General features: G+C 45.1%; 1 protein-coding gene across 6 annotated transcripts in view; it reads right to left on the reverse strand.

The window, feature by feature from the left end:
- The window catches only part of dnah1 (dynein, axonemal, heavy chain 1), a 668552-nt gene that overhangs the window by 596241 nt on the left and 45715 nt on the right, over window positions 1–26596 (reverse strand). For all 6 annotated transcript variants that reach the window (XR_011596078.1, XM_070895813.1, XM_070895814.1 and 3 more), the window contains exon 6: window positions 25916–26048. Coding sequence is in view for 5 of the 6 variants with exons in the window: in XM_070895813.1 (XP_070751914.1) it covers window positions 25916–26048 (133 nt within the window). In the remaining variant the exon portion in view is untranslated. The remainder of the gene's footprint in view (window positions 1–25915; window positions 26049–26596) is intronic.

A 26596-nucleotide genomic window follows, 5' to 3' on the forward strand; every position in this document is an offset into this window, starting at 1 on the left:
ATACCAGGTGATCTGGAAGTCAGTGTAAAAAGAAATGGCACGACCTTGGTCAAGTAGTTAGTGTAAGTAGTATTTCCCATTTTTAATTTAATCGTAATTGTAACCTGGCTATCTGTATGTCCCACCTTGCAGACTGACACACTCTGTAAAAAGTTATATTTTACTCTTTGCAGAAGAAATTGGCCCACAACAAAAGGGAAGCAACTCGAACAGGAGGAGGCATGCCCAATCTGCATCCACTGACACCCTTGGAACAAAGGGTAGCTGCTATGATGAGTCGGACATGGAGTAAAGCAATTGGTACAGCACAAGCTAGGCCCGCACGCGAGGAAGAAGGTAAATCCCGAAAATGCATCGTGGCCCTTTAAATCAACCTGCTGCCTGGCCTGCTATGTGTGAGAGTACTCATGCCACCCACCCGGCCCCCTCCATTGCTGTTAAGCATTTGACTGTTCTGATGTATTTTGCAGAACATGATGATGACGACGATGACGATGCTGCTGCTGCCAACCCTGCAGATCCTGAGGGTACAGAACAAGGACCAGTACAACCAGCTGCGGACGATCCAGACTGGATGATGGCAGCGATGACTGAACTGTCTGCAGGGGGGAGCTTCCAATTTAATGTTTATGAGCCCCCATCAAGGGGCATCAGAGTTTCAACCCCTAGCATAGGTCTTGGTCCCACTATCCATGGTTTCGCTTCTGATGTTGCGGGTCCCAGTGGTGCTGCTGGTATAATGCAGCTTTCTACAGTCACCGCACTACCGTCCCAGCCTACGCCTCCCTTTCGCATAGGTTCTGGTTCCACCTACTATGGTTTTGATTCCGACGCTTCGGGTCCCAGTGTTGCTGCTGATATCATGGAGCAGTTTACACCCATTCGTCCAACATCCCAGCCCATGGCTCGTACTCGAGTGCTGCCGTCTGCAACACAGAGCATCCCACCATTCCAGCCTGAGCCTCTCCCTCCAGTTCAGCCGTCTGCAACACAGAGCATCCCACCATTCCAGCCCGAGCCTCTCCCTTCAGTTCAGCCGTCTGCAACACAGAGAATCCCACCATTCCAGCCCGAGCCGCTCCCTCCAGTTCAGCCGTCTGGAACACAGAGCGTCCCACAGTCCCAGCCTGCTCCTCCCTGTGCAGTGGTGCCGCTTGTAACACCGAGCATCCCACCGTCCGTGCCCGTGCCTCCCAGTGTAGTGGTGCCACGAGGCAGACCCAGGCAGAGGAGAAGGAGATTGGAGACACGCTCTCCTGAGATGCAGCGTGCAACAGATGCGGCTCAGGTTGTGGCATTGGCTATGGAGACCAATGAGCTTACCCAATCACTCATCGGTGGCGTCAATGCAGTAGGTGAAGAGTTGACGGTCCTGACGGGAGAAGTAGCAGTAATGACACGGGAACTTAGGGAGGGAATGTCCGAGGGAGTGCAATCGACGGCACAGGCCATCAGGGAGGGCATGCAGATTAGGGCACAGGCCATCAGGGAGGGCATGCAAGTGTCGGCACAGGCCGTCAGGGAGGGCCTGGTTGAGGTAGCTGCTGCAATAAGGGCACACAGCCCAGCCAATCAAATGACACCCATGAGGAAGTGAACATTCACTGAGATGTGGATGAGACATGGTTGCAGCCTTTCTTTGCTGCTTTTGTTCTTGTTCTTGATGTAGCTGTAGTAGCGTTTTTCAAATTGAAATTGTTTTGTAAGTTTTGTTACGTTACAACTTATAAGGGATCTTATGGTTTTTAAGTGATCTTATAGTGTAAATGCTCTCACATTTTTTTGTATCTTATTTAATTTTGCACCTAAAAAGTGATCCTGAAGTTTAAAAGTGTTCTTCAGAGTGTAAGATTTTTCAAATTGAAATTGTTTTGTAAGTTTTGTAACTTTACAACTTATAAGTGATCTCAGGGTTTTCAAGTGATCTTATAGTGTAAATGCTCGCACATTCTGTAAATTATTTAATTTTGCATCTAAAAAGTGATCTTGAAGTTTAAGTGATCTTAGAGTGTAAAATTTTTCACATAGAAAGTGTTTTGTAACTTTTGTAACTTTACAAGTTTATAAGTGATCTTAAAGTTTTTAAGTGATCTTCAAGAGTCATATTAAAAAGTCTAGTTTGATACAACAAATATTTTATTAGAGTGACGTTAACTTTTCAATAAAATATCTTTTCATTAAAACTGTTTCATGTTCCATTAACACAACACAACGTAGAAACAACTGCAAAGAATAAACATGTCCATATGCAAAAATGTTCGCAGAGCCCTCAGGCATCAGTAGTTGAAGCATTCACGGATGAGCTGCTGGCGCAAGTCTCGAGCAATCATTAAAGAGGCATGATGGACGGCCCTCCTCCGACCTCGTGCTCCGGCATCAGACACTTGAAGGCTTTCCTGATTGTCGTTATCATCCATATCCTGGTCTTCCGTAATACTATCATCATGCACTGAACCCTCACGTGGGTCTTCGGGTTCCACTACCAGCTCCTGCTGCCTCATGATGGCTAAGTTATGAAGCATGCAGCACACAACAGTGAAGTGACCGACCATCTCAGGAGAGTATTGCAACTGTCCTCCGGAATGGTCCAGGCATCGGAATCGCTGTTTCAATATGCCAATGGCCCTCTCAATGATGCTGCACGTCGCAATGTGCGCCATGTTGTATTGACGGTCAGCTTCTGTCCGTGTCACGCGTAGGTGTGTCATGAGCCAGGTGGTCAAGCCGTACCCTTTGTCTCCCAGTAGCCAGCTCTGCCCTTCTGGCTGCTGCTCAAACATGTCAGATAGAACGCTGTCGCGTAGGATGAACGCATCGTGGGTGCTGCCAGGGTATCTCGCATCGACTGACATGATGCGCTGCTTGTCGTCACACACGAGCTGCACATTGATAGAGTGGAAACCTTTCCTATTTCGGTACTACTCAGAATCCTCCACGGGTGCTTGCAAGGCTATGTGGGTACAATCAATGCAGCCCTGTACCTTTGGGAAGCCGGCAATCCTGAAGAAGCCCACAGTCCTCTCATGGATCGCTTGTGCGGTCATTGGGAAATTGATGAAGTCATTCCTTCGCGCATAAAGTGCAGCCGTGACCTGGTAAATGCAGGCATGTATTGCACGTTGAGAGATGGCACACACATCTCCAGTTGTAGCCTGAAACGATCCCGAGGCATAGAAAGAAAGTGCAGCTGTTACCTTCACTTCAACAGACAAGGCAGTTGTCCTTCTGCTTCTGGGCTGCAAATCTGCTCTCACCATATCACAGATCTCAGTGACAACTTCTCTGCGAAAACGCAGCCTCGCTCATGTCCAGGTACGAGCGCCTGGTTCGATATTGTCGCCGTGGGTAAGGTCTCCTGCCCATCAACCTACGGGCTACGACGTTCCTGGTGCGGTGAGCTCTAATCAATTCTCTCCTATGCAGTGAATTGATGGCGAACCATTGCATAATATGTGGTGTTGACAATGCAGCACCCATTCTGCAAATGTAAATATAAAACTGTCTATGTGGCTGCCTCTCCCTGTTCAAATGGCCTCAGTCCCCCTCACAGCTCAAAGCCTGCTGCTGTATCTTTGGCTGCCTGCCTGCCTCTCCCTCCCTCCCGTTGTCGGGAACGACGCCACACTGCTGAGCTGACTTTAAGGCCTCCACCTCAAGTGGAAGGCTGCACAAATGCCTGCTTACTGCCTGCCTGCCCCTCCCTCCCTCTCTCACTCCCTCTCGTTCGCGGGAAAGACGCCACATCGCTGAGCTGACTTTAAGGCTTCCACCTCAAGTGGAAGGCTGCTTGCTGCCTGCTTACCCCTCCCTCCCTCCCGTTCGCGGGAACGACGCCACACCGCTGAGCTGACTTCAAGGCTTCCACCTCAAGTGGAAGGCTGCTTGCTGCCTGCTTACTGCCTGCCTGCCCCTCCCTCCCTCCCGTTCACGGGAACGACACCACACCGCTGAGCTGACTGAAGCACTTTCACACAGGTAGGAAGATGGTTTATTTAATCTTTTCTTTGCTTATAAATGTTTATTCAGGTTGGATTTATTTGTCTAATATTTGTATAAGTATAAATAAGGATTTATTGTCGAATTTAATGACTTCCCTTCCCCCCCCTCCCCCCCCCCACCTCGTTCTGGACGCCTAATTTGTAACCTGCGCCTGATTTTTTAATGTGTAGACAAGGTTTTTTCAGTTCTACAAAAATCTTCACTTGCTCCATTCTAAGTTATTTTGGAGTACGTTTTCACTGTGGAAACTTTGAAATCAGGCGTCAGTGGCCGGACACGCCCCCTTTTGAAGAAAAAATTCTGTTCCAAAGTGAAACTGTTCTACCTGACTAGAACTGCAGAAAAAAAAATGTGGAGAATTGCGATTTCTAAGATAGTCCGTTCTCCACCAGTTGCTCCTAAAAATCAGGCGCAAATCATGTGGAAACTTGGGTCCAATAAAACAAAGGTCTACAACGCATTTCTTATCACTAATCTATAGACCAAAACTAACTTGTTTATATAGAAGTTTTAGAGAAAAACATTCAGTCTGCAAAATTCCAGATAAGGTGTTGAAGGTCAAAAAGCTAGTAAGAGTTGAAACCTATGCAGCAGCAACGATCACAGCATTCGCAGCTATTGAACCCTGAAGGCAGTGCAAATACAGAGCAAGATTAGAGGAGAGCTACAGTCAACTGAACACAGCAAGAAATTGCGCCATAGTCCCTCAGTGGCCTTCTGTGAGATTTCAAGGAACAAACTGTCTATCATCCTGTTAAGTATTATTTCTTTGTACTGGAAGTAAACCACTTAATAAAATCTGTTGTGCTTATTTACAATATACCTGTACCCAGTCTGGTTTGTTGTGGTCACAGACAGGTCTCTTATGACAGAGCTTACAGATCTTACAACTGGCGACCACGAAGGGACTTTGATCACAACTGAAACCAGATTTATTGTGAATGAGGCAACAGGGGCAAGAGTTTCGTCGGGCCAAACGAACAATCCTTGTGGGGTTTAACCTCGTAAGAGGGAGTGTTAGTTTAAATTATCCTATAGTGTCTCTTAAGTACACCAAGATGCCGAAAGGGTGTCTTTAGAAGGAATATAAATTAAATTTTGGTTAGCAGTGTGATAAGACACTGGTAGAGACACACGTAGTGGAGAGTCTAATTAAGTACCCAAGAGTAACTTTGGAGGTTGCCATCATCCAAAAGCAGGTTAAGGCTAAGAAATGGAAGCCGGTTAAAGCAATAAGTTTGATTGCATATGTAGTGATGTACTGCGCGGAGAGAGATAGTGCTGTCATCCTTGACCAGAATGAAAGAATGCTTGAACAACAGAATCAGATTGACCTTCTGCAGGCCAACTTGTCTCCATTACTGCAATCGTGCATCAGCAGAGTGTGAACGCAGTCCAGGCGGGCACGGCACTGCAGAATCATAAAGAAGCCAGTTAGAAACTGGTTTAGATAATCCACCGCTGCGTGAAGCGCGGAGACTTGAGAAATAGGATAAGCATAAAGTGCAGAAGAGTAGGAGATAGAGTGGGAAGATCTAAGAACTCAGCAAAGGAAGAAAAAAAACAGGGAACCAGAAAATAAGTTGCTGAGAAAACTAATTAAAAAAAGAGAAAATAAAACTGACACAGAAGTTTCAGCATTTGTGCCGAGAAAGAGAATGATAAGCTTTGTTGAGTGAAAGGTTTGTGTGAATGTCTGTCTTTAAAAGAAAGTGACTGTTATGTTTGTTTATGCTCCACCCACTTTTCAGTGCAGAAACTAGTGTTAACCCTTTTGTCATGGATGTGGGAAGTTTTACGAAAGTGTGGATAAATTGAGTGTTAAAATGTACATTGTGCACCTAGAATTGAATTACATTTTAAGTTAGAAATGCAGGTATGGATTTATATAATTATGAGTTATGAAATGCACAAAAGAGGGTTTGTTTTACAAAAGATAAACTTCAGCTTTGAAGTTACAGTTGAGATGGTGTCTGCTTAAAAAAAAATTTGAATGTTTTAATTGGATTACAGTAAAAAAAATTGCTATTGTTTTATATAGTTTAAATATGGTCTCGTTTTAAATCAATTCAAATTGTAACAAAGCACTGTCTTTTCAATTTGGTTATTGCAAGCCCGAGACACCCATTTACTAGTCAAAATAACTTAATCATTTATTACATTGGGTTAAAAGATACAAAATTTAGTCTATGATTGAGATAATGAAAGGAGAAGGGAGGGTCCCTTTCAGTATAATGCCTTTAAAAAAAGCCTACGTGAATTTCTCGAAGCTACAAGATAAAGGAAGCTCTGCCCTCTTTTTTCCTTTTGTGTAAAATGTGTGTGATGTTTGTTAAATACAAAAACTAATGCTTCTTCAGTTATATTCATTATTTTTACAGTCAATTGGAAAGGCATCTGAAGGAAGAATATGGAAAGTGACATAACCTACTGTGTTATTTTATTTTATTTATCTGCCCTGTATTGTGTTTAGTTAATAACATATTTGCTATGAAAAAAAATATATTGGTCTGAATTTGACTGGAATTATTGAGGTTAATTAACCTATGAAAACCTGACTTTCATTGTGGCCATGGTGAAATTCTGGTTATTTCAAAGTGTGAATGTCCCTAGTTCTGGACATGAGACTTTTACATTGAAAGAAAAAGGAAGACACCCTATGCTGATAATGATTTTTGCTAGGAAAAATAAAAGATTGGCAGTATTTGAATTGGAATTTTGAGACATTTGAGGTGATTCTCTTTGTTAAACATTTTGGTTGTATTGGAAAGTCTTGGGTTTGGAAACTTTAAAAAAAAATAATACTAAACAGTTTAGAAATAATACTAAAAAGCTTGGAAACAAACTAAAATGCCGTTTTCTCTGATGAGAGACAACAGTGCTCGAGGTGGGGAGATCATAAGGTATGGATCTTATAAATGAATTGCGAGCACTTGAATTGTGAGCATTTGTGACTCCAATGTTAAGACACTTTGTAAATAATCACTTGTTTTTGAAATTGAAATTGATATGTAAAATCGAGAGAGGAAGTTTTGAAGCTAAAAAGGCTGGGGGGAAAAAGGTTTCTATTCTGAAAGGTGTTTTTTAAAATAAATTATGTGAAGTGATGTAATTGTTATGTATTTAATCCTTTGTAACCTGCATCACACCTGACCACCAGAGGGCCTACCCGTTGGAGTCCCAAGGGATCCCAGCATCCCTTGGGAGTACAGCATATAAATAGGCCACCCACGAGGTACCTGCACTCTGGAATCTCAATAAAGGAGCTAAGGTCACACTTGCTCATTTCACACAGTACTCAGTCTGCCCATTTATTATGAGCATAACAATTGGCGACGAGGTAACGAACAACCGCGCGAAAATGCAAAGAGCAGTCGGCATCCTGGAGAAGTTCTCAGAAGGGGACGATTGGGAAGCCTTCATGGAGAGACTCGACCAATACTTCATGGCCAACGAGCTGGAAAGAGACGAGAATGCTTCCAAACGAAGGGCGATCCTCCTTACTGTCTGTGGGGCAACAACCTATGGCCTCATGAAAAACCTCCTGGCCCCGGCAAAACCAACAGAGAAATCTTACGAAGAATTGTGTACGCTGGTCTGGGAGCACCTAAATCCGAAGGAAAGTGTTTTGATGGCGAGATATCGGTTCTACACATGTCAACGATCGGAGGGCCAGGAAGTGGCGAGCTACGTCGCCAAACTAAGGTGCCTTGCAGGACATTGTGAGTTTGAGGGATTCCTAGAACAAATGCTGAGAGACTTTTTTGTACCGGACATCAGACATGAGACAATCCTTCACACACTGTTGATTGTAGAAACTCCGAATCTGAGTAAAGCCATAACAATAGCCCAGGCATTTATGTCCACCAGCGAAAACACCAAGCAGATTTCGCAGATCAAAGAAGTTTCGGCCAGCACTGTACATAAAGTAACGTCGGTTTTGAGCAGAAATGTACAGGGCAGAACGTACACAACGGCTACTGTGGCCCGACCACAATTGACCCAGAGTCCACCATCATCTGTTATTGCGAGGCAGTTAACACCCTGTTGATGCTGTGGGGGTGATCATCGGCCCCATCAATGCCGCTTTAAGCATTATGCGTGCAATGGCTGCAGAACAATGGAACAACCTCCAATGAATATGCAGGCGAGCTGCAAACCCTGCAAACCACCACGTTGCAGAAAAAGATCGATCCACAGTAGATCAGACGGAATTGGAAACTCGTACTGAGGAGGCAGAGGTGTACGGAGTACATACGTTCACGACAAAATGCCCACCAATAATGTTGAAGGTTGAACTGAACGGTATTCCAGTGTCTATGGAGCTGGACACAGGGGTAAGTCAGTCATAATGAGTAAAACGGCCTTCGACAGGCTGTGGAAAAGAAAACACACAGGCCCAAGTTCAGCCCCATTCACACCAAACTAAGGGCTTACACTAAGGAACTAATCCCTGTAATTGGCAGTGCTGAAGTCAAAGTCTCCTATGATGGAGCAGTACACGAACTCCTGCTGTGGATTGTGCCAGGGGATGGCCCCACATTGTTTGGTAGAAGCTGGCTGGGGAAAATCTCCTGGAACTGGGACGACATCTGAGCGCTTTAGTCCGTCGATGACACCGCATGTGCCCAGATTCTACGCAAGTTCCCTTCGTTATTCGAGCCAGGCATTGGAAGCTTTTCGGGGGCAAAAGTGCAGATCCATTTGGTTCCCGGTACGCGACCCATCCACTATAAGGCTCTGGCGGTACCATACATAATGCGTGAAAAAGTGGAAATCGAGCTGGACAGGTTGCAACGTGAAAGCATCATCGCGCCGGTGGAATTCAACAACTGGGCCAGTCCGATTGTTCCGGTACTCAAGGAGGACAGTACAGTTAGAATTTGCGGGGATTATAAAGCAACGATTAACCATTTTTCGCTGCAGGACCAGTACCCGATCCCGTATGACGACGCATCACAAACTAACACCAATCGTTTACATGGGTTATACAGGACAAGCAGTTTGTTAGAACATAATAAGTTTCTGGCTTTCTTACAGGCAGTCTCTTGTGAATTCCCCCAAACCCAGTTGTCTCCCTTGCGCAGTAGCACATGTAGGGGTAAAGAGGCTCTGGCGTGCATTTACGGGATAAAATAAATGCACCAGTACTTATTTGGCCTCAAGTTCGAGCTTGAAACTGACCACAAGCCGCTCATATCGCTATTCTCGGACAGCAAAGGGATTAATACCAATGCCTCTGCCCGCATCCAAAGATGGGCGCTCACGGTCATGGAGGCATTTGAGAATGAGAAGTCCCCCATTATGGCCCACCAGATCAGGACCTGGACCAGGCAGCATCATTTACTGCCCTTGGTAAAAAACTGTGTCCTCCATGGGAGCTCGTCCAGTGTCCCAGTGGAGATGCAGGAAGCGATTAAGCCGTTCCACAGTCGCAAAGACGAGCTGTCCCTGCAGGGGCAATCGCGTGGTCTTGCCCAAGAAAGGCAGAGACACATTCATATGTGAACTGCACAGCACCCACCCAGGCATCGTAATGATGAAAGGCATAGCCAGATCCCATGTGTGGTGGCCCAGCATCGACTCAGATTTACAGTCATCCCTGCGCCAGTGCAACACTTGCTCTCAGTTGAGCAATGCACCCAGAGAGGCACCGCTAAGTTTGTGGTCATGGCCATCCAAACCGTGGTCAAGGATCCATGTCAACTATGTGGGCCCATTCCTAGGCAAAATGTTTTTGGTTGTCGTGGACGCTTACTCAAAATGGATTGAATGTGCAATAATGTCTGTAAGCACATCCACGGCCACCATTGAAAGCCTACGAGCCATGTTTGCCACGCACCTGATGTCCTAGTCAGCGACAATGGGCCGTGCTTCACCAGTGCTGAATTCAAGGAATTTATGACCCGCAACGGGATCAAACATGTCACATCTGCCCCGTTCAAGCCCGCATCCAACGGCCAGGCAGAACGGGCAGTTCAGACCATCGAGCAAAGCTTGAAACGCGTATTGGAAGGCTCCCTGCAGACCCGGTTGTCCCGAGTACTGATCAGCTACCCGCACCAGACCCCACTCACTCACTGGGATTCCCCCAGCTGAGCTGCTTATGAAAAGGGCGTTTAAACTCTCTCTTGTCCACCCTGATCTACATGATCACGTGGAGGACAAGCGGCATCAACAAAGTGTGTACCATAACCGCGTAAATTTGTCACGCGATATTGAGATCAATGATCCTGTGTTTGTGCTCAATTATGGACATGGTCCCAAATGGCTCGCTGGCACAGTCACAGCCAAACAGGGGAGTAGGATGTTTCAGGTTAAACTGACCAATGGACAAATGCACAAAAAACACTTGGACCAAAACAAATTGCAGTTCACCAACAGCTACGAACAACCTGAAGAGGACACCACCAAGTTTGACCTTCCAACACACACATAAGTGGCAACTAACATCACAGTTGACCACGAAACTGAACTCATCATCCCCAGAAATCCGGCAAGGCCGGCTGCCCAACAGTCCAGTGAAGAACTGACCAACTCACCCACACCAGCATTTGTACCGAGACAATCGACAAGGGAGCGCAAAGCCCCAGATCGTCTCACCTTGTAAATAAGAGTAGTGTTGACTTCACGGGGGAGTGATGTTATGTATTTAACCCCTTGTAACCTGCATCACACCTGACCACCAGAGGGCCTATCTGTTGGAGTCCCAAGGGATCCCAGCATCCAATAAAGGAGCTATGGTCACACTTGCTCATTTTGCACAGTATTCACTCTGACCATTTATTATGAACGTAACAGTAATGACATCAGACAATGTTTTACTCCTTCTTATAAACCTAGAAAGAAGTTAACCCTTTCCACCGACAGGTGTTTTTTTAATTCAGCAAGGAACCACTTTTGAATTGCTGAATGAAATTTTATGATTTGACAAATTAACTCCTTGGGCTCTTAAGTAGACTTACAATTAATTCACTCGAGAAAGGAAAATCTAACTGAAGTTTAAGGGGATAATTGCTGTGTATCAAGAGAAAAGTTTGTGGGGAAATAAAATTGAACATTGACAAAACCTGTCAGTGCAACAATACTGCTGTTTGGATTTGTGATAAGTTTGAAATGATGAAATGGATTCGGCCACAATATAGCTGGTTATAAATAATTTTTAAAAAGAAGTGTTAATAACTTGGAGCAAGTTAGAATGTTTGATCTATATTTTCTATCTTTAATATTGTATTGGACAGTAAGGTTACTCCAGAGCTGATGAGATATGAATAGTAATTAATGGGATGCCCCACTTAAGTTGCAAGGTAGAAACAGGGAAAATACACCACCAAACAGGAATTTTTCTAACATTCTAGTAAAAGTCAGGAAAGTGTAGTTGAGAATAATAAATCGATAGCTTTCTCTTGGAGACATTTGTGTCCTTGTCGATGTACCTTTTCAGGAAACTGCACTGATAGCCTGGCCACTACCCAAGACATCAGGAACATGCAGTGGAAGATGAGCAAAGATCTCCAGACAATCTTTTGCTAAGATCTCCTGACAGCCCAAGATGGCTTGTATCGGATGGCATCGAGATACCGTTATAAGAGTGCAGACATGATTTATAGTATATGAAGCAACTAGCACGCTCAAATGCACGGTGAATTTGCAGTGAAGAACGGGTCTTAGACATGCTCAGTTATTTGACAACAGCAAGACATGATATGGTTAATGTGGCTCAGGAAATGAGACTTTTTTGATGCATTGGCACATAATCCATCGAGAAACTATCTAATTAATGAAACAATCAGATGAGAGTTAGAGACACAGGTATCTGTTAAAAGGATTGCAAGTATGTTTAAGTAAAGAAAATGATATAGAATTTAATTTAAAAAACAACTGAAGGCTAGGGAAAAATACATTTAGTAAGAATTATCCACAATGGATGGATACAAGTAAGAGAGATCTGGAATTCTGGGTGCAGGACATTCTAAAAAGGGAGGGAGAACAGCCAGTTGTCGTGGTGCACGTTGGTACCAATGACATAGGTAAAAAAAGGGATGAGTTCCTACGAAATGAATTTTAGGAGCTAAATTAAAAAGTAGGACCTCAAAAGTAGTAATCTCGGGATTGCTACCAGTGCCACGTGCTAGTCAGAGTAGGAATCGCAGGATAGCTCAGATGAATACGTGGCTTGAGCAATGGTGCAGCAGGGAGGGATTCAAATTCCTGGGGCATTGGAACCGGTTCTGGGGGAGGTGGGACCAGTACAATCCGGACGGTCTGCACCTGGGCAGAATCGGAACCAATGTCCTCGGGGGAGTGTTTGCTAGTGCTGTTGGGGAGGAGTTAAACTAATATGGCAGGGGGATGGGAACCAATGCAGGGAGATAGAGGGAAACAAAAAGGAGGCAAAAACAAAAGACAGAAAGGAGATGAGGAAAAGTGGAGGGCAGAGAAACCCAAGGCAAAGAACAAAAAGGGCCATTGTACAGCAAAATTCTAAAAGGACAGAGGGTGTTAAAAAAACAAGCCTAAAGGCTTTGTGTCTTAATGCAAGGAGTATCCGCAATAAGGTGGATGAATTAACTGTGCAAATAGATGTTAACAAATATGATGTGATTGGGATTACGGAGACGTGGCTCCAGGATGATCAGGGCTGGGAACTCAACATCCAGGGGTATTCAACATTCAGGAAGGATAGAATAAAAGGAAAAGGAGGTGGGGTAGCATTGCTGGTTAAGGAGGAGATTAAGGCAATAGTTAGGAAGGACATTAGCTTGGATGATGTGGAATCTATATGGGTAGAGCTGCAGAACACCAAAGGGCAAAAAACGTTAGTGGGAGTTGTGTACAGACCTCCAAACAGTAGTAGTGATGTTGGGGAGGGCATCAAACACGAAATTAGGGGTGCGTGCAATAAAGGTGCAGCAGTTATAATGGGTGACTTTAATATGCACATAGATTGGGCTAACCAAACTGGAAGCAATACGGTGGAGGAGGATTTCCTGGAGTGCATAAGGGATGGTTTTTTAGACCAATATGTCGAGGAACCAACTAGGGGGGAGGCCATCTTAGACTGGGTGTTATGTAATGAGAGAGGATTAATTAGCAATCTCGTTGTGCGAGGCCCCTTGGGGAAGAGTGACCATAATATGGTGGAATTCTGCATTGGGATGGAGAATGAAACAGTTGATTCAGAGACCATGGTCCAGAACTTAAAGAAGGCTAACTTTGAAGGTATGAGGCGTGAATTGGCTGGGATGGATTGGCGAATGATACTTAAGGGGTTGACTGTGGATGGGCAATGGCAGACATTTAGAGACCGCATGGATGAACTACAACAATTGTACATTCCTGTCTGGCATAAAAATAAAAAAGGGAAGGTGGCTCAACCGTGGCTATCAAGGGAAATCAGGGATAGTATTAAAGCCAAGGAAGTGGCATACAAATTGGCCAGAAATAGCAGCGAACCTGGGGACTGGGAGAAATTTAGAACTCAGCAGAGGAGGACAAAGGGTTTGATTAGGGCAGGGAAAATGGAGTATGAGAAGAAGCTTGCAGGGAACATTAAGACGGATTGCAAAAGTTTCTATAGATATGTAAAGAGAAAAAGGTTAGTAAAGACATACGTAGGTCCCCTGCAGTCAGAATCAGGGGAAGTCATAACAGGGAACAAAGAAATGGCGGACCAATTGAACAAGTACTTTGGTTCGGTATTCACGAAGGAGGACACGAACAACCTTCCGGTTATAAAAGGGGTCGGGGGGTCTAGTAAGGAGGAGGAACTGAGGGAAATCCTTATTAGCCGGGAAATTGTGTTGGGGAAATTGATGGGATTGAAGGCCGATAAATCCTCAGGGCCTGATGGACTGCATCCCAGAATACTTAAGGAGGTGGCCTTGGAAATAGTGGATGCGTTGACAGTCATTTTCCAACATTCCATTGACTCTGGATCAGTTCCTATGGAGTGGAGGGTAGCCAATGTAACCCCACTTTTTAAAAAAGGAGGGAGAGAGAAAACAGGGAATTATAGACCGGTCAGCCTGACATCGGTAGTGGGTAAAATGATGGAATCAATTATTAAGGATGTCATAGCAGTGCATTTGGAAAGAGGTGACATGATAGGTCCAAGTCAGCATGGATTTGTGAAAGGGAAATCATGCTTGACAAATCTTCTGGAATTTTTTGAGGATGTTTCCAGTAGAGTGGATAAGGGAGAACCAGTTGATGTGGTATATTTGGACTTTCAGAAGGCATTCAACAAGGTCCCACACAAGAGATTGATGTGCAAAGTTAGAGCACATGGGATTGGGGGTAGTGTACTGACATGGATTGAGAACTGGTTGTCAGACAGGAAGCAAAGAGTAGGAGTAAATGGGTACTTTTCAGAATGGCAGGCAGTGACTAGTGGGGTACCGCAAGGTTCTGTGCTGGGGCCCCAGCTGTTTACACTGTACATTAATGATTTAGATGAGGGGATTAAATGTAGTATCTCCAAATTTGCGGATGACACTAAGTTGGGTGGCAGTGTGAGCTGCGAGGAGGATGCTGTGAGGCTGCAGAGCGACTTGGATAGGTTAGGTGAGTGGGCAAATGCATGGCAGATGAAGTATAATGTGGATAAATGTGAGGTTATCCACTTTGGTGGTAAAAACAGAGAGACAGACTATTATCTGAATGGTGACAGATTAGGAAAAGGGGAGGTGCAAAGAGACCTGGGTGTCATGGTACATCAGTCATTGAAGGTTGGCATGCAGGTGCAGCAGGCGGTTAAGAAAGCAAATGGTATGTTGGCCTTCATAGCAAGGGGATTTGAGTACAGGGGCAGGGAGGTGTTGCTACAGTTGTACAGGGCATTGGTGTGGCCACACCTGGAGTATTGTGTACAGTTTTGGTCTCCTAACCTGAGGAAGGACATTCTTGCTATTGAGGGAGTGCAGCGAAGGTTCACCAGACTGATTCCCGAGATGGCGGGACTGACCTATCAAGAAAGACTGGATCAACTGGGCTTGTATTCACTGGAGTTCAGAAGAATGAGAGGGGACCTCATAGAAACATTTAAAATTCTGACGGGGTTAGACAGGTTAGATGCAGGAAGAATGTTCCCAATGTTGGGGAAGTCCAGAACCAGAGGTCACAGTCTAAGGATAAGGGGTAAGCCATTTAGGACCGAGATGCGGAGGAACTTCTTCACCCAGAGAGTGGTGAACCTGTGGAATTCTCTACCACAGAAAGTTGTTGAGGCCAATTCACTAAATATATTCAAAAAGGAGTTAGATGAGGTCCTTACTACTAGGGGGATCAAGGGGTATGGCGAGAAAGCAGGAATGGGGTACTGAAGTTGAATGTTCAGCCATGAACTCATTGAATGGCGGTGCAGGCTAGAAGGGCCGAATGGCCTACTCCTGCACCTATTTTCTATGTTTCTATGTTTCTAAGTCCATGACTTGTTGTTTAGATGTTAAACTTCTGCTTTCTTTACAATGTCAGTTTTTTTTATCTGCGTTGTTTTGTCTCACAAGTTCGAACTCTGAATAAATTTTACATTAGTCAAGTCATAAATAAGTCTTGACTCTGTCCTAATTAAGATAAGTTTTACATTTTGACCATGTAGCAAGACTTTGATACATAAGCCAATGTCTATGACTAACCAGCACCAAAAAAAATCTAACTGATTAGAACACAAAATTCCATGAAAATGAGTAAAAATGTAAAATCAAAATCATAGCATAATTCAGAAAGGACAAAGTTAGTGTCATAAAGCGTATGAATATCGGAGGTAGTGAATTGATTTGGGTATGATACTGCTGTTCCAGATTAAGAGGGCTAGCCAATATCATGATAAAGTGAGGAGTCTGAAAGAATTCCTCTGCCTCAAGCTGAGGATATTGTAAGATAAAAACTTACCTGCATGTTATGATAGTGTTTTAATAAAGCTTTTGTTTAATTATATGATAAAATTAACTAAAATGTGTGTAAGCTTAGCTAACCATGGTAAAAACTGAGAAGCAAAGCATCATGGTAGATTGAGCCAATATTATATTTTTAAACTGCTGAGACAGCTTTGTTAGAGCTAGGGTGGTCAAGGCCAGGATATTAATTAGCCACAAAATAAAACAAAGGTCTACAACGCATTTCTTATTGCTGAAGCTAAATAATCCAAGATTGTCTGTGTAGAAGTTCTCAGAGGAAAAATAGTGCCTTCTGTAAAAAGGGAGGATATTTAAGGGTTAAGTCATGGCAAGAGAGCCAAGACCCGTGTCATGCTCCTCCTGTGCTATATGGAAAATCAAGGACACTTCCAGTGTGTGTGCAGGAAGTGTATCCAGCTGCAGCTCCTAACAGACGGCATTGCGGCACTGGAGCTGCGCATGGATTCACTCTGGAGCATCCGCGATGCTGAGGATGTCGTGACTAACATGTTTAGTGAGTTGGTCACATCGCAGGTAAAGGTTACAAAGGCAGATAGGGAATGGGTGACCATCAGGCAGAGCAGTGGAAGGAAGGTAGTGCAGGGTTCCCCTGCGGTCACCTCTCTCCAAAACAGATATACCGTTTTGGGTACTGTTGGGGGAGATGGCTCATCAGGGGAAGGCAGCAGCAGCCAAGTTCACGGCACCATGGATGGCTCTGCTGCACAGGAGGGCAAGAAAAAGAGTGGGAGAGCTATAGTGGTAGGGGATTCTATTGTAAGGGGAATATATTAGGCATTTCTGCGCTCACAACCGAGACTCCAGGATGGTATGTTGCCTCCCTGGTGCAAGGGTCAAGGATGCCCCGGAGCAGCTGCAGGGCATTCTGGAGGAGGAGGTGAACAGCCAGTTGTCGTGGTGCATATAGGTACCAATGGCATTGGTACAAAAACGGGATGAGGTCCTACAAGCTGAATTTAGAGAGCTAAGAAGTAGGACTTCAAAGGTAGTAATCTCAGGGTTGCTACCAGTGCCACGTGCTAGTCAGAGTAGAAATAGCAGGATAGTTAAGATGAATACGTGGCTTGAGGAATGGTGCAAGAGGGAGGGATTCAAATTTCTGGGACATTGGAACTGGTTCTGGGGGAGGTGCGATCAGTACAAAATGGACAGTCTGCACCTGAGCAGGACCGGAACCGATGTCCTTGGGGGAGTGTTTGTTAGTGCTGTTGGGGAGGGGTTAAACTAATATGGCAGGGGGATGGGAATCTATGCAGGGGAACAGAGGCAAAATATAGAAAGGAGAAAAGTAAAAGTGGAGGGCAGAGAAATCCAAGGCAAAAATCAAAAAGGGCCACATTACACATAATTCTAAAGGGACGAGTGTTAAAATGAGTGCTAAAAAGACAAGCCTGTAGGCTCTGTGTCTCAAAGCAAGGAGTATTCATAATAAGGTGGACGAATTAACTGCGCAGGCAACTATTAACGGATATGATATAATTAGCATTACAGAGACATGGCTCCAGGGTGACCAAGGCTGGGAACTCAACATCCAGGGGTATTCAACATTCAGAAAGGGTAGACAGAAAGGAAAAGGACGTGCGATAGTGTTGCTGGTTAAAGAGGAAATTAACGCAATACTAAGAAAAGACATTAGCTTGGATGATGTGGAATCTGTATGGGTAGAGCTGCGGAATGCCAAAGGGCAGAAAACGCTAGTGGGAGTTGTGTACAGACCATCAAACAGTAGTAGTGAGGTTGGGGATGGCATCAAACAAGAAATTAGGGATGCATGCAATAAAGGTACAACAGTTATCATGGGTGACTTTAATCTACATATTGATTAGGCTAACCAAACTGGTAGCAATACGGTGAAAGAGGATTTCCTGGAGTGTATTAGGGATGGTTTTCTACACCAATATGTCGCGGAACCAACTAGAGAGCAGGCCATCCTAGACTGGGTATTGTGTAATGAGAGTGGACTAATTAGCAAGCTTGTTGTGCAAGGCCCCTTGGGGAAGAGCGTCCATAATATGGTAGAATTCTTTATTAAGATGGAGAGTAACACAGTTAATTCAGAGACTAGGGCCCTGAACTTAAGGAAAGGTAACTTCGATGGTATGAGACGTGAATTGGCTAGGATAGACTGGCAAATGATACTTAAAGGATTGACGGTGGATAGGCAATGGCAGACATTTATACATCACATGGATGAACTTCAACAACTGCCTGGAGTAAAAATGGGGAAGGTGGCTCAACCGTGGCTAACGAGGGAAATTAGGGAAAGTGTTAAATCCAAGAGGCATATAAATTGGCCAGAAAAAGCAGCAACCCTGAGGACTGGGAGAAATTTAGAATTCAGCAGAGGAGGACAAAGGGTTTAATAAAGGGTTTGGGGAGAGGGGGGGTGGATAGAGTATGAGAGGAAGCTTGCAGGGAACATAAAAACTGACTGCAAAAGCGTCTATAGATATGTGAAGGGAAAAAGCTTAGTGAAGACAAACGTAGGTCCCTTGCAGTCAGAATCAGGTGAATTTATACTGGGGAACAAAGAAATGGCAGACCAACTGAACAAATACTTCGGTTCTGTCTTCACTAAGGAAGACACAAATAACCTTTTGGAAATACTAGGGATCCGAGAGTCGAGCGAGAAAGAAGAACTGAAGGGAGTCCTTATTAGTCAGGAAATTGTGTTCGGGTAATTGATGGGATTGAAGGTCGATAAATCCCCAGGGCCTGATAGGCTGCATCCCAGAGTCCTTATGGAAGCGACCCTAGAAATAGTGGATGCATTGGTGATCATTTTCCGACCTTCTATTGACTCTGGATTTGTTCCTATGGATTGGAGAGTAGCTAATGTAACACCACTTTTTAAAAAAGGAGGGAGAGAGAAAACAGGGATATATAGACCGGTTAGGCTGACATCAGTGGTGGAATCAATTATTAAAGATGAAATAGCAAAGCAGTGACAGGATCGATCCAAGTCAGCATGGATTTATGAGAGGGAAATCATGCTTGACAAATCTTCTAGAATTTTTTGAGGATGTAACTAGTAGAGTGGACAAGGGAGAACCAGTGGACGTGGTTTATTTGGACTTTAAAAAGGCTTTTGACTTGGTCCCACACAAGAGATTAGTGTGCAAAATTAAAGCACATGGTATTGGGGGTAATGTATTGACGTGGATAGAGAACTGGTTGGCAGACAGGAAGCAGAGAGTCGGAATAAATGGTTCCTTTTCAGAATGGCAGGCAATGACGAGTGGGGAGCCGCAGGGTTCAGTGTTGGGACCCCAGCTATTTACAATATACAATAATGATTTAGATGAAGGAATTGAATGTAATATCTCCAAGTTTGCAGATGACACTAAGCTGGGGCGGTGTGAGCTGTGAGGAGGATGTTAAGAGGCTGCAGGGTGACTTGGACAGGTTAGGTGAGTGGGCAAATGCATGACAGATGCAGTATAATGTGGACAAATGTGAGGTTATCCACTTTGGTGGCAAAAACATCAAGGCAGAATATTATCTCAATGGCAGCAGATTAGGAAAAGGGGAGGTGCAACGAGTCCTGAGTGTCATGGTACATCAGTCATTGAAAGTTGGCAAGCAGGTATAGCAGGCTGTGAAGAAGGCAAATGGTATGTTGGCCTTCATAGCTAGAGGACTTGAGTATAGGAGCAGGAAGGTCTTACTGCAGTTGTACAGGGCCTTGGTGAGGCCACACCTGGAATATTGTGTTGAGTTTTGGTCTCCTAATCTGAGAAAGGACGTTCTTGCTATTGAGGGAGTGCAGCGAAGGTTCACCAGACTGATTCCCAGGATGGCAGGACTGACTTATGAGGAGAGCTTATATTCAATGGAATTTAGAAGAATGAGAGGGGATCTCATAGAAACATATAACATTCTGACGGGATTGGACAGTTTAGAGGCAGGAAGAATGTTCCCGATGTTGGGGAAGTCCGGAAGCAGTCTAAGGATAAGGGGTAATCCATTTATTACCGAGATGTGGAGAACCTTCTTCACTCAGAGAGTTGTTAACCTGTGGAATTCTCTACCGCAGAAAGTAGTTGAGGCCAGTTCGTTAGATATATTCAAAAGGGAGTTAGATATGGCCTTTACAGCTAAAGGGATCAAGGGATATGGAGAGAAAGCAGGAAAGGGGTACTGAAGTTGAATGATGAGCCATGATCATATTGAATGGTGGTGCAGGCTTGAAGGGCTAAATGGCCTACTCCTGCACCTAATTTCTATGTTTCTATGATAGCAAGATAACGATAGACTGTGCTTTTGAAGGTCAAAGGTGGGAGTCTTAGAATAAGATGTTTTTTGAAGCTTAAACTGCTGCAGCAATCACAGCATTTGTAAAAAGGTACAAGAGAAGCAGCTATTGAACCCTGAAGGCAGCGTGAACAGAGGAAGACTGGAGGAGAACTACAGTCAACAGTACACAGCAAGAGACTGTGCCACACTTGTTCAGTGGGCTTCTGTTGAGGTTTCAAGGAACAGACTGTCTATCGCCTAGGTATTATTTATTTGTACTAGAAGTAAACTACTTAATAAAATCTGTTGTACTTATTTACAATATACCTGTACTCAGTGTGGTTTGTTGTGGTCACGAATAGGTCTCTTCTGACAGATCTAACAGATCTGACAAAAGTAGTCCCTTACACAATGGGACTACTACAATCATCATCATTATAGGCGGTCCCTCGAATAAGGATGACTTGCTTCCACATGAGTTCACAGATGTTTCAATGAAGGACCCGATGTTCCAGTCCTGAACTCCAATTGAGGGGGTGGAAGATGCCTGTGCATGGATTTTTTAACGTGTGGTGACCGTTGCACAGCAGACACCACACGGGCTTGACAGAGCTAGGCCTTTATTCAGTGGCAAGGGTTAACCAGGACGACTGGAGACCTGCTCTGCTGCTCGGACTTAGTGCGCACACATATCGAAATGTGGGCAGGCCTATGCAGCCCCTGGGCCCTCGGCTCTTCTGGGCCCCGTATCCTCATTCACCGCACTTTCACCACGATCTCTTGCCGCTCTTCCGCTGCAAACATTCGCCACACTTCCGCCACAATCCCTCACCGCTCCTCCGCGACAAAAACACTTGCCGCACCTCCGCAACGATCTCCCGTCGCACCTTCGCACCATTCACCGAACCTCCGTCACGATCACCCACCAAATCTCAGCCACGATCCCTCATCTGCTCCACCCCGATCACTTGTCGCAAATCCGCCCCAACCTTCCCGCTCCTCTGCTGTACCAGGGCCCCGCCGATGCGCCAGCCCACGCTCCAAATGGCAACCTGCGTCCTGATGACATCACCCAGTTGCCCACCTCAAAGCCGTTGCACATTTGTGTCAGCTCGCGCTAGAAGCTGCTGTGGCAAGCTTCAGCTCTTTTTATAGCCCCGACCTGCGGAGATGTTCTCTCGCAGTTCAGGATGGCCCATGATGATAGAATGCTCAGCCTGCATTGAAGAGAGTGGATATTAGCAGAAGGATATGGAGAGTCAATTTTGCAAATTCATTTTAATCAAAGACTCAAAGTTCACAATAAAAGCTGAAACAGTAGAGTGAAATGACTCACATATACTGTTTTCTGTACAATAGGAGGCATAAAATTGCTACCATATATTACATAGAGTGCTTTGATCATGTAATACCACTGTCTCCTGAGTCTTGTACATCCCATTCACAGATACTATAAATGTAACATTTTGAGATTCTGTTTGGAACTGCCATGGATGTCGGTTGCTACTTGTGTGTGCGTCGGAGGGTCGAAGTTGAAGGTGTCCTCTTCAGGTTGCTGTCTGTGAATCGCAGTTTGGTTTGGTCCAAATGCTTTCTGCAAGTTAGTCCATTTGCGAGTTTGATCTGAAACACCCCACTCCCTTCTTTGGCTATGACAGTGCCAGCAAGCCATTTGGGACCATGTCCATAGCCGAGTACAAATACGGGGTCATTGACTTCAATATCGCGAGACAAATTTGCATCCTTTGTTGATGCCGCCTACCCTCGACGTGATCATGGAGATCAGGGTAGACGAAAGAGAGCCTTGTTTTGAGTGCCCTTTTCATGAGCAACTCGGCTGGGGGAACCCCGGTGAGCGAGTGGGGTCTGGTGTGATAGTTGAGCAGGACTCGGGACAGGCGGGTCTGCAGGGAGCCTTCAAGCTTTGCTTGATGGTTTGGACTGCACGTTCTGCCTGGCTGTTGGATGCGGGCTGGAACGGGGCAGATGTGACGTGCTTGATCCCATTGCGGATCATGAATTCCTTGAATTCAGCGCTGGCGAAGCATGGCCCGTTGTCGCCGACAAGGACATCAGGCAGGCCATGCGTGGCAAACATGGCTCGTAGGTTTTCAATGGTGGCAGACATGCTTACAGACATCAATCCACTTTGAATAAACATCCACAACAACCAAGAACATTTTGCCTAGAAACGGGCCAGCAAAGTCAACGTGGATCCTAGACCACGGTTTGGAGAGCCATGACTACAAACTTAGCGGTGCCTCCCTAGGTGCATTGCTCAGTTGAGAGCAAGTGTTGCATTAGCGCACGTAAGACTCTAAATCTGAGTCGATGCCGGGCCACCACACATGGGATCTGGCGAAAGCTCTCATCATTACTATGCCTTGGTGGGTACTGTGTAGGTCGCGTATGAACGTTTCCCTGCCTTTCTTGGGCAAAACCACGTGATTACCCCACAAAAGACAGTCCACCTGGAATGGCTTGATCTTTATGCATTTCCGCTGGGACGCTGGACCAGCTCCCATGTAGGACACAGATTTTTACAAGGGGCAGTAAAGGATCCTGGCTGGTCCAGGTCCTAATCTGGTCGGCCGTAACGGGTGACTTTTCGTTTTCAAATGCATCCATCACCAAGAGCAAGTCTGCAGGCTGTGCCATTTCCACCCCGGTTTTTGGGCAATGGTAGCCGACTGAGGGCGTCACAAGGATCATACAGGACAAGCAGATTTTGGGCTTTCACAAAAGCTGTCTCTTGTGATTTCCCCCATATCCAGTCATCTCCCTTGTGTAGCAACACATGTACAGGTTCTAGCAAGGTGCTTAACCTGGGTAGGAAATTACCAAAATAATTGAGGAGTCGCAGGAACAACCGCAGCTCCGTCACGTTCTGTGATCTAGACGCGTTCTTGATGGCCTCCGTCTTGGCGTCAGTGGGTCTGATGCCATCTGCCGCGATTCTTCTCCCTAAGAACTCGACCTTTGGTGCCAGGAAAACACACTTCGAGCATTTCTACCTGAATCCCACACGATATAGCCGACTTAGAACCTCCCCCAGGTTCTGCAAGTGTTCGATGATGTCCCTGTGATCATATGTCGTCCTGGAAAACCACAGTGCATGGAACCGACTTTAGCAGACTCTCCATGTTCCTTTGAAAAATAGCCATGGTCGATCGAATCCCAAACAGGCATTTATTGTATATGAACAGACCTTTGTGCGTGTTGATGCAGGTGAGGCCTTTCGAAGATTCCACCAGCTCCTGCGTCATGTAGGCCGAGGTCAGGTCCAACTTGGTGAATGTCTTTCCTCCTGCCAGCGTCGCAAATAGGTTGTCTGTCTTGGATAGCAGGTACTGGTCCTGCAGCGAAAAATGGTTAATCGTTACTTTATAGTCCCCACAAATTCTGACCATGCCATCGCCCTTGAGAACCGGAACAATCAGGCTGGCCCACTCGTTGAACTCCACCGGTGCGATGATGCTCTCTTGTTGCAGCCTGTCCAGTTCGATCTCCACTTTCTCTCGCATCATATATGGCACCGCCTGTGCCTTGTGGTGGATCGGTCGTGTACCGGGAATCAAGTGAATCTGCACCTTCGCCCCCGAGAAACTTCCGATGCCTGGCTCAAACAACGACGGGAACTTGCTCAGGACCTGGGCACATGAGGCGTCGTCGACGGACAAAAGCGCTCGGATGTCGTCCCAGTTCCAGCGGATTTTTCCCAGCCAGCTTCTGCCGAACAGTGTGGGGCCATCTCCTGATACAATCCATAGTGGTAGTTCGTGCACTGCTCCATCATAGGAGACTTTTACTGCTGCGCTGCCAATTACAGGGATCAGCTTCTTAGTGTAAGGGCTCAGCTTGGGCCTATGCGCCTTGTTGTGCCTTGTTGCTCCACAGCCTGTCGAAGGCCTTTTTGCTCATAATGGACTGACTTGCACCCATGTCCAATTCCATAGATACTGGAATTCCGTTCAGTTCAACTTTTAACATGGACATTTCGTGGTGAAGGTGTGTACCCCATACACTTCTGCCTCCTCGGTTTGAGACTCTAGTTCAGTTTGATCTGCAATGGATCGGTCTTCCTCTGCAACGTGGTGGTTTGCAGGGTTTGCAGCTCGTCTGCATATTCGCTGGAGGTGTCCCATTGTTTCACAGCCTTTGCACGCATAGTGTTTGAAGCGGCATTGATGGGCTCAATGATCACCTCTGCAGCGCCAACAAGGTGTCAATTGCCTTGCATTAAAGCTTGATGGCGGGCTCAGTCATCTGAGGTCGTGCAGCTGCAGGCGTGTATGTTCTGCCACATGCATTCCTGCCTGAAAACGACGTAACTTTGTGTACAGTACTTGCCGAAACATCTTTATGCTGCAAAATTTGTTTGGTGTTATCGCTGGTGGACATAAATGCTTGGGCTATCATTATGGCTTTGCTCAGGTTCGGTGCTACAACAGTCAATAGTTTGCAAAGGATAACCTCATGTCCAATGCCAAGCACAAAAAAGTCTCTTAGCATTTGCTCCAGGAATCCATCGAATTCACAATGTCCTGCAAGGCGCCTTAGTTCGGCGAAGTAGCTCACCACTTCCTGGCCTTCAGACCGCTGACATGTTTAAAATCGATACCTTGCCATCAGAACGCTTTCCTTCGGATTTAGGTGGTCCTGGACCAGCATACACAGTTCGTCATACGATTTGGTTGTTGGTTTCACCGGAGCAAGAAGATTCTTCATGAGGCCATAGGTTGTTGCCCCACAGATGGTGAGGAGGATCACCCTTCGTTTGGCAGTGTTTGCACTCCCTTCCAGCTCGTTGGCCACGAAGTATTGGTCGAGTCACTCCACAAAGGCCTCCCAATCCTCCCCTTCTGAGAATTTCTCCAGGATACCAACAGTTCTCTGCATTCTCTACATGGTTCGTTATCTCGTCGCCAGTTGTTATGTCTTGAATAAAGCAATTTGACTGAGTACTGTAGATGTGAGTAAGTGTGACCTCAGTCTCTTTATTCCAACTCCAGTACTCATTCAGCATGGGAGGCCTGCTTATATACGTGCTCCCAAGGGATGCTGGGATCCCTTGGGACTCCAACAGATGCGCCCTCTGGTGGCGGTAGAATGCTGGTTACATAGGGTTGCATACATAACAACTGCCATCCTTTATTTCCTTAGTTAACCACGGATGGTTCTCCCTTCTCTTACAAAGTCTTTCCTTCTCACTGGAATACATTTTTGTTGAGAGTTATAAAATATCTCCTTAAATATCTGCCACTGATTATCAACCGCCATATTTTAATTTATTATCACAGTCCACTTTAGCCAACTCTGCCTTCATACCTTTGTATCACCTTTATTTAAGATCAGGACACTGGTTTGAGATCCAACTTTCTCATCCTCCAACTGAATTTGAAATTCAACCATACTATGGTCACTCTTTCCTGGAGGATCCTTTACTTCAAGATCATTTATTAATCCTGTCTCATTACATAGTACCAGATCCTAGATAGCCTGCACCCTGGTTGGTTCCACAAAGTACAGTTCAAGGAAACCATCTCGGATACACTCTATGAACTCTTCCACAAGCCTACCTTGGCCAATTTGATTTGTTGTAGACTGTTGTGACCCACTCAGCACTTTTAATATATAATAATTACAATTGTGCTTTATGAAGGTTGTCACTGGCAACAGAAGTGCATAGTTTACAACAATAACAAGAATTACATTCAAAATCACAGTATTAGTTTCAATACAATATTCTTGGTATACTGTACCATGTCCTAACTTGTCGTTTTTGGCTAGAAGTGCTTTCCCTGGGACAGGTTTCCTACTATCAGATCCTTCCTCATAGCCAAGTTGTAACCATTCTTCTGGTGTCCGACATTCAAATTCTTCATCATCAAATACCTGCAACACATTAAGAGTAAATCACAGTCATATATGTTCACTTAAAGGATGACAGTGATATTTATTTGGGTACATTTCCTTCCTTGAACTCTGACAGCATTGGATGACTGAAGACCATGATCTAATGTGATTCCTTGAGTTTGGAAGAAAGTTCTCAACCAAGTAAATGGACAGCACTAAACATAACTTAAAGAATTTGGAGCTAATTTTCCTGCCCACCAACCAAGAACCACCCCCCACCCAGCCCATCCCGCTCCTCCCACTCCCTGCATTGGTCTGGTGCCTGACAGACACAGCATTAAGCGTGCTGGGCTTGGCTGGGCTGAAATACAGCTGAATTTAGTGTCCTGGCCCAGGGCTGGATTAAGGGCCTGAGGCAAACTGACCCAAATGGGCCTATAGTTATGTTTGTTCATGTTCATTACATTATGTATATGATTTTGATTCTGAGTATGAAACCATAGGCCAGTATATTCAACAATATATATTATATATTAACATATATTTTATATATTAAATATATTATATAACAGTTAAATAATAACACA

The sequence above is a fragment of the Pristiophorus japonicus genome, chromosome 12, assembly GCF_044704955.1.
Source record: "Pristiophorus japonicus isolate sPriJap1 chromosome 12, sPriJap1.hap1, whole genome shotgun sequence".
NCBI lineage: Eukaryota > Metazoa > Chordata > Chondrichthyes > Pristiophoridae > Pristiophorus > Pristiophorus japonicus.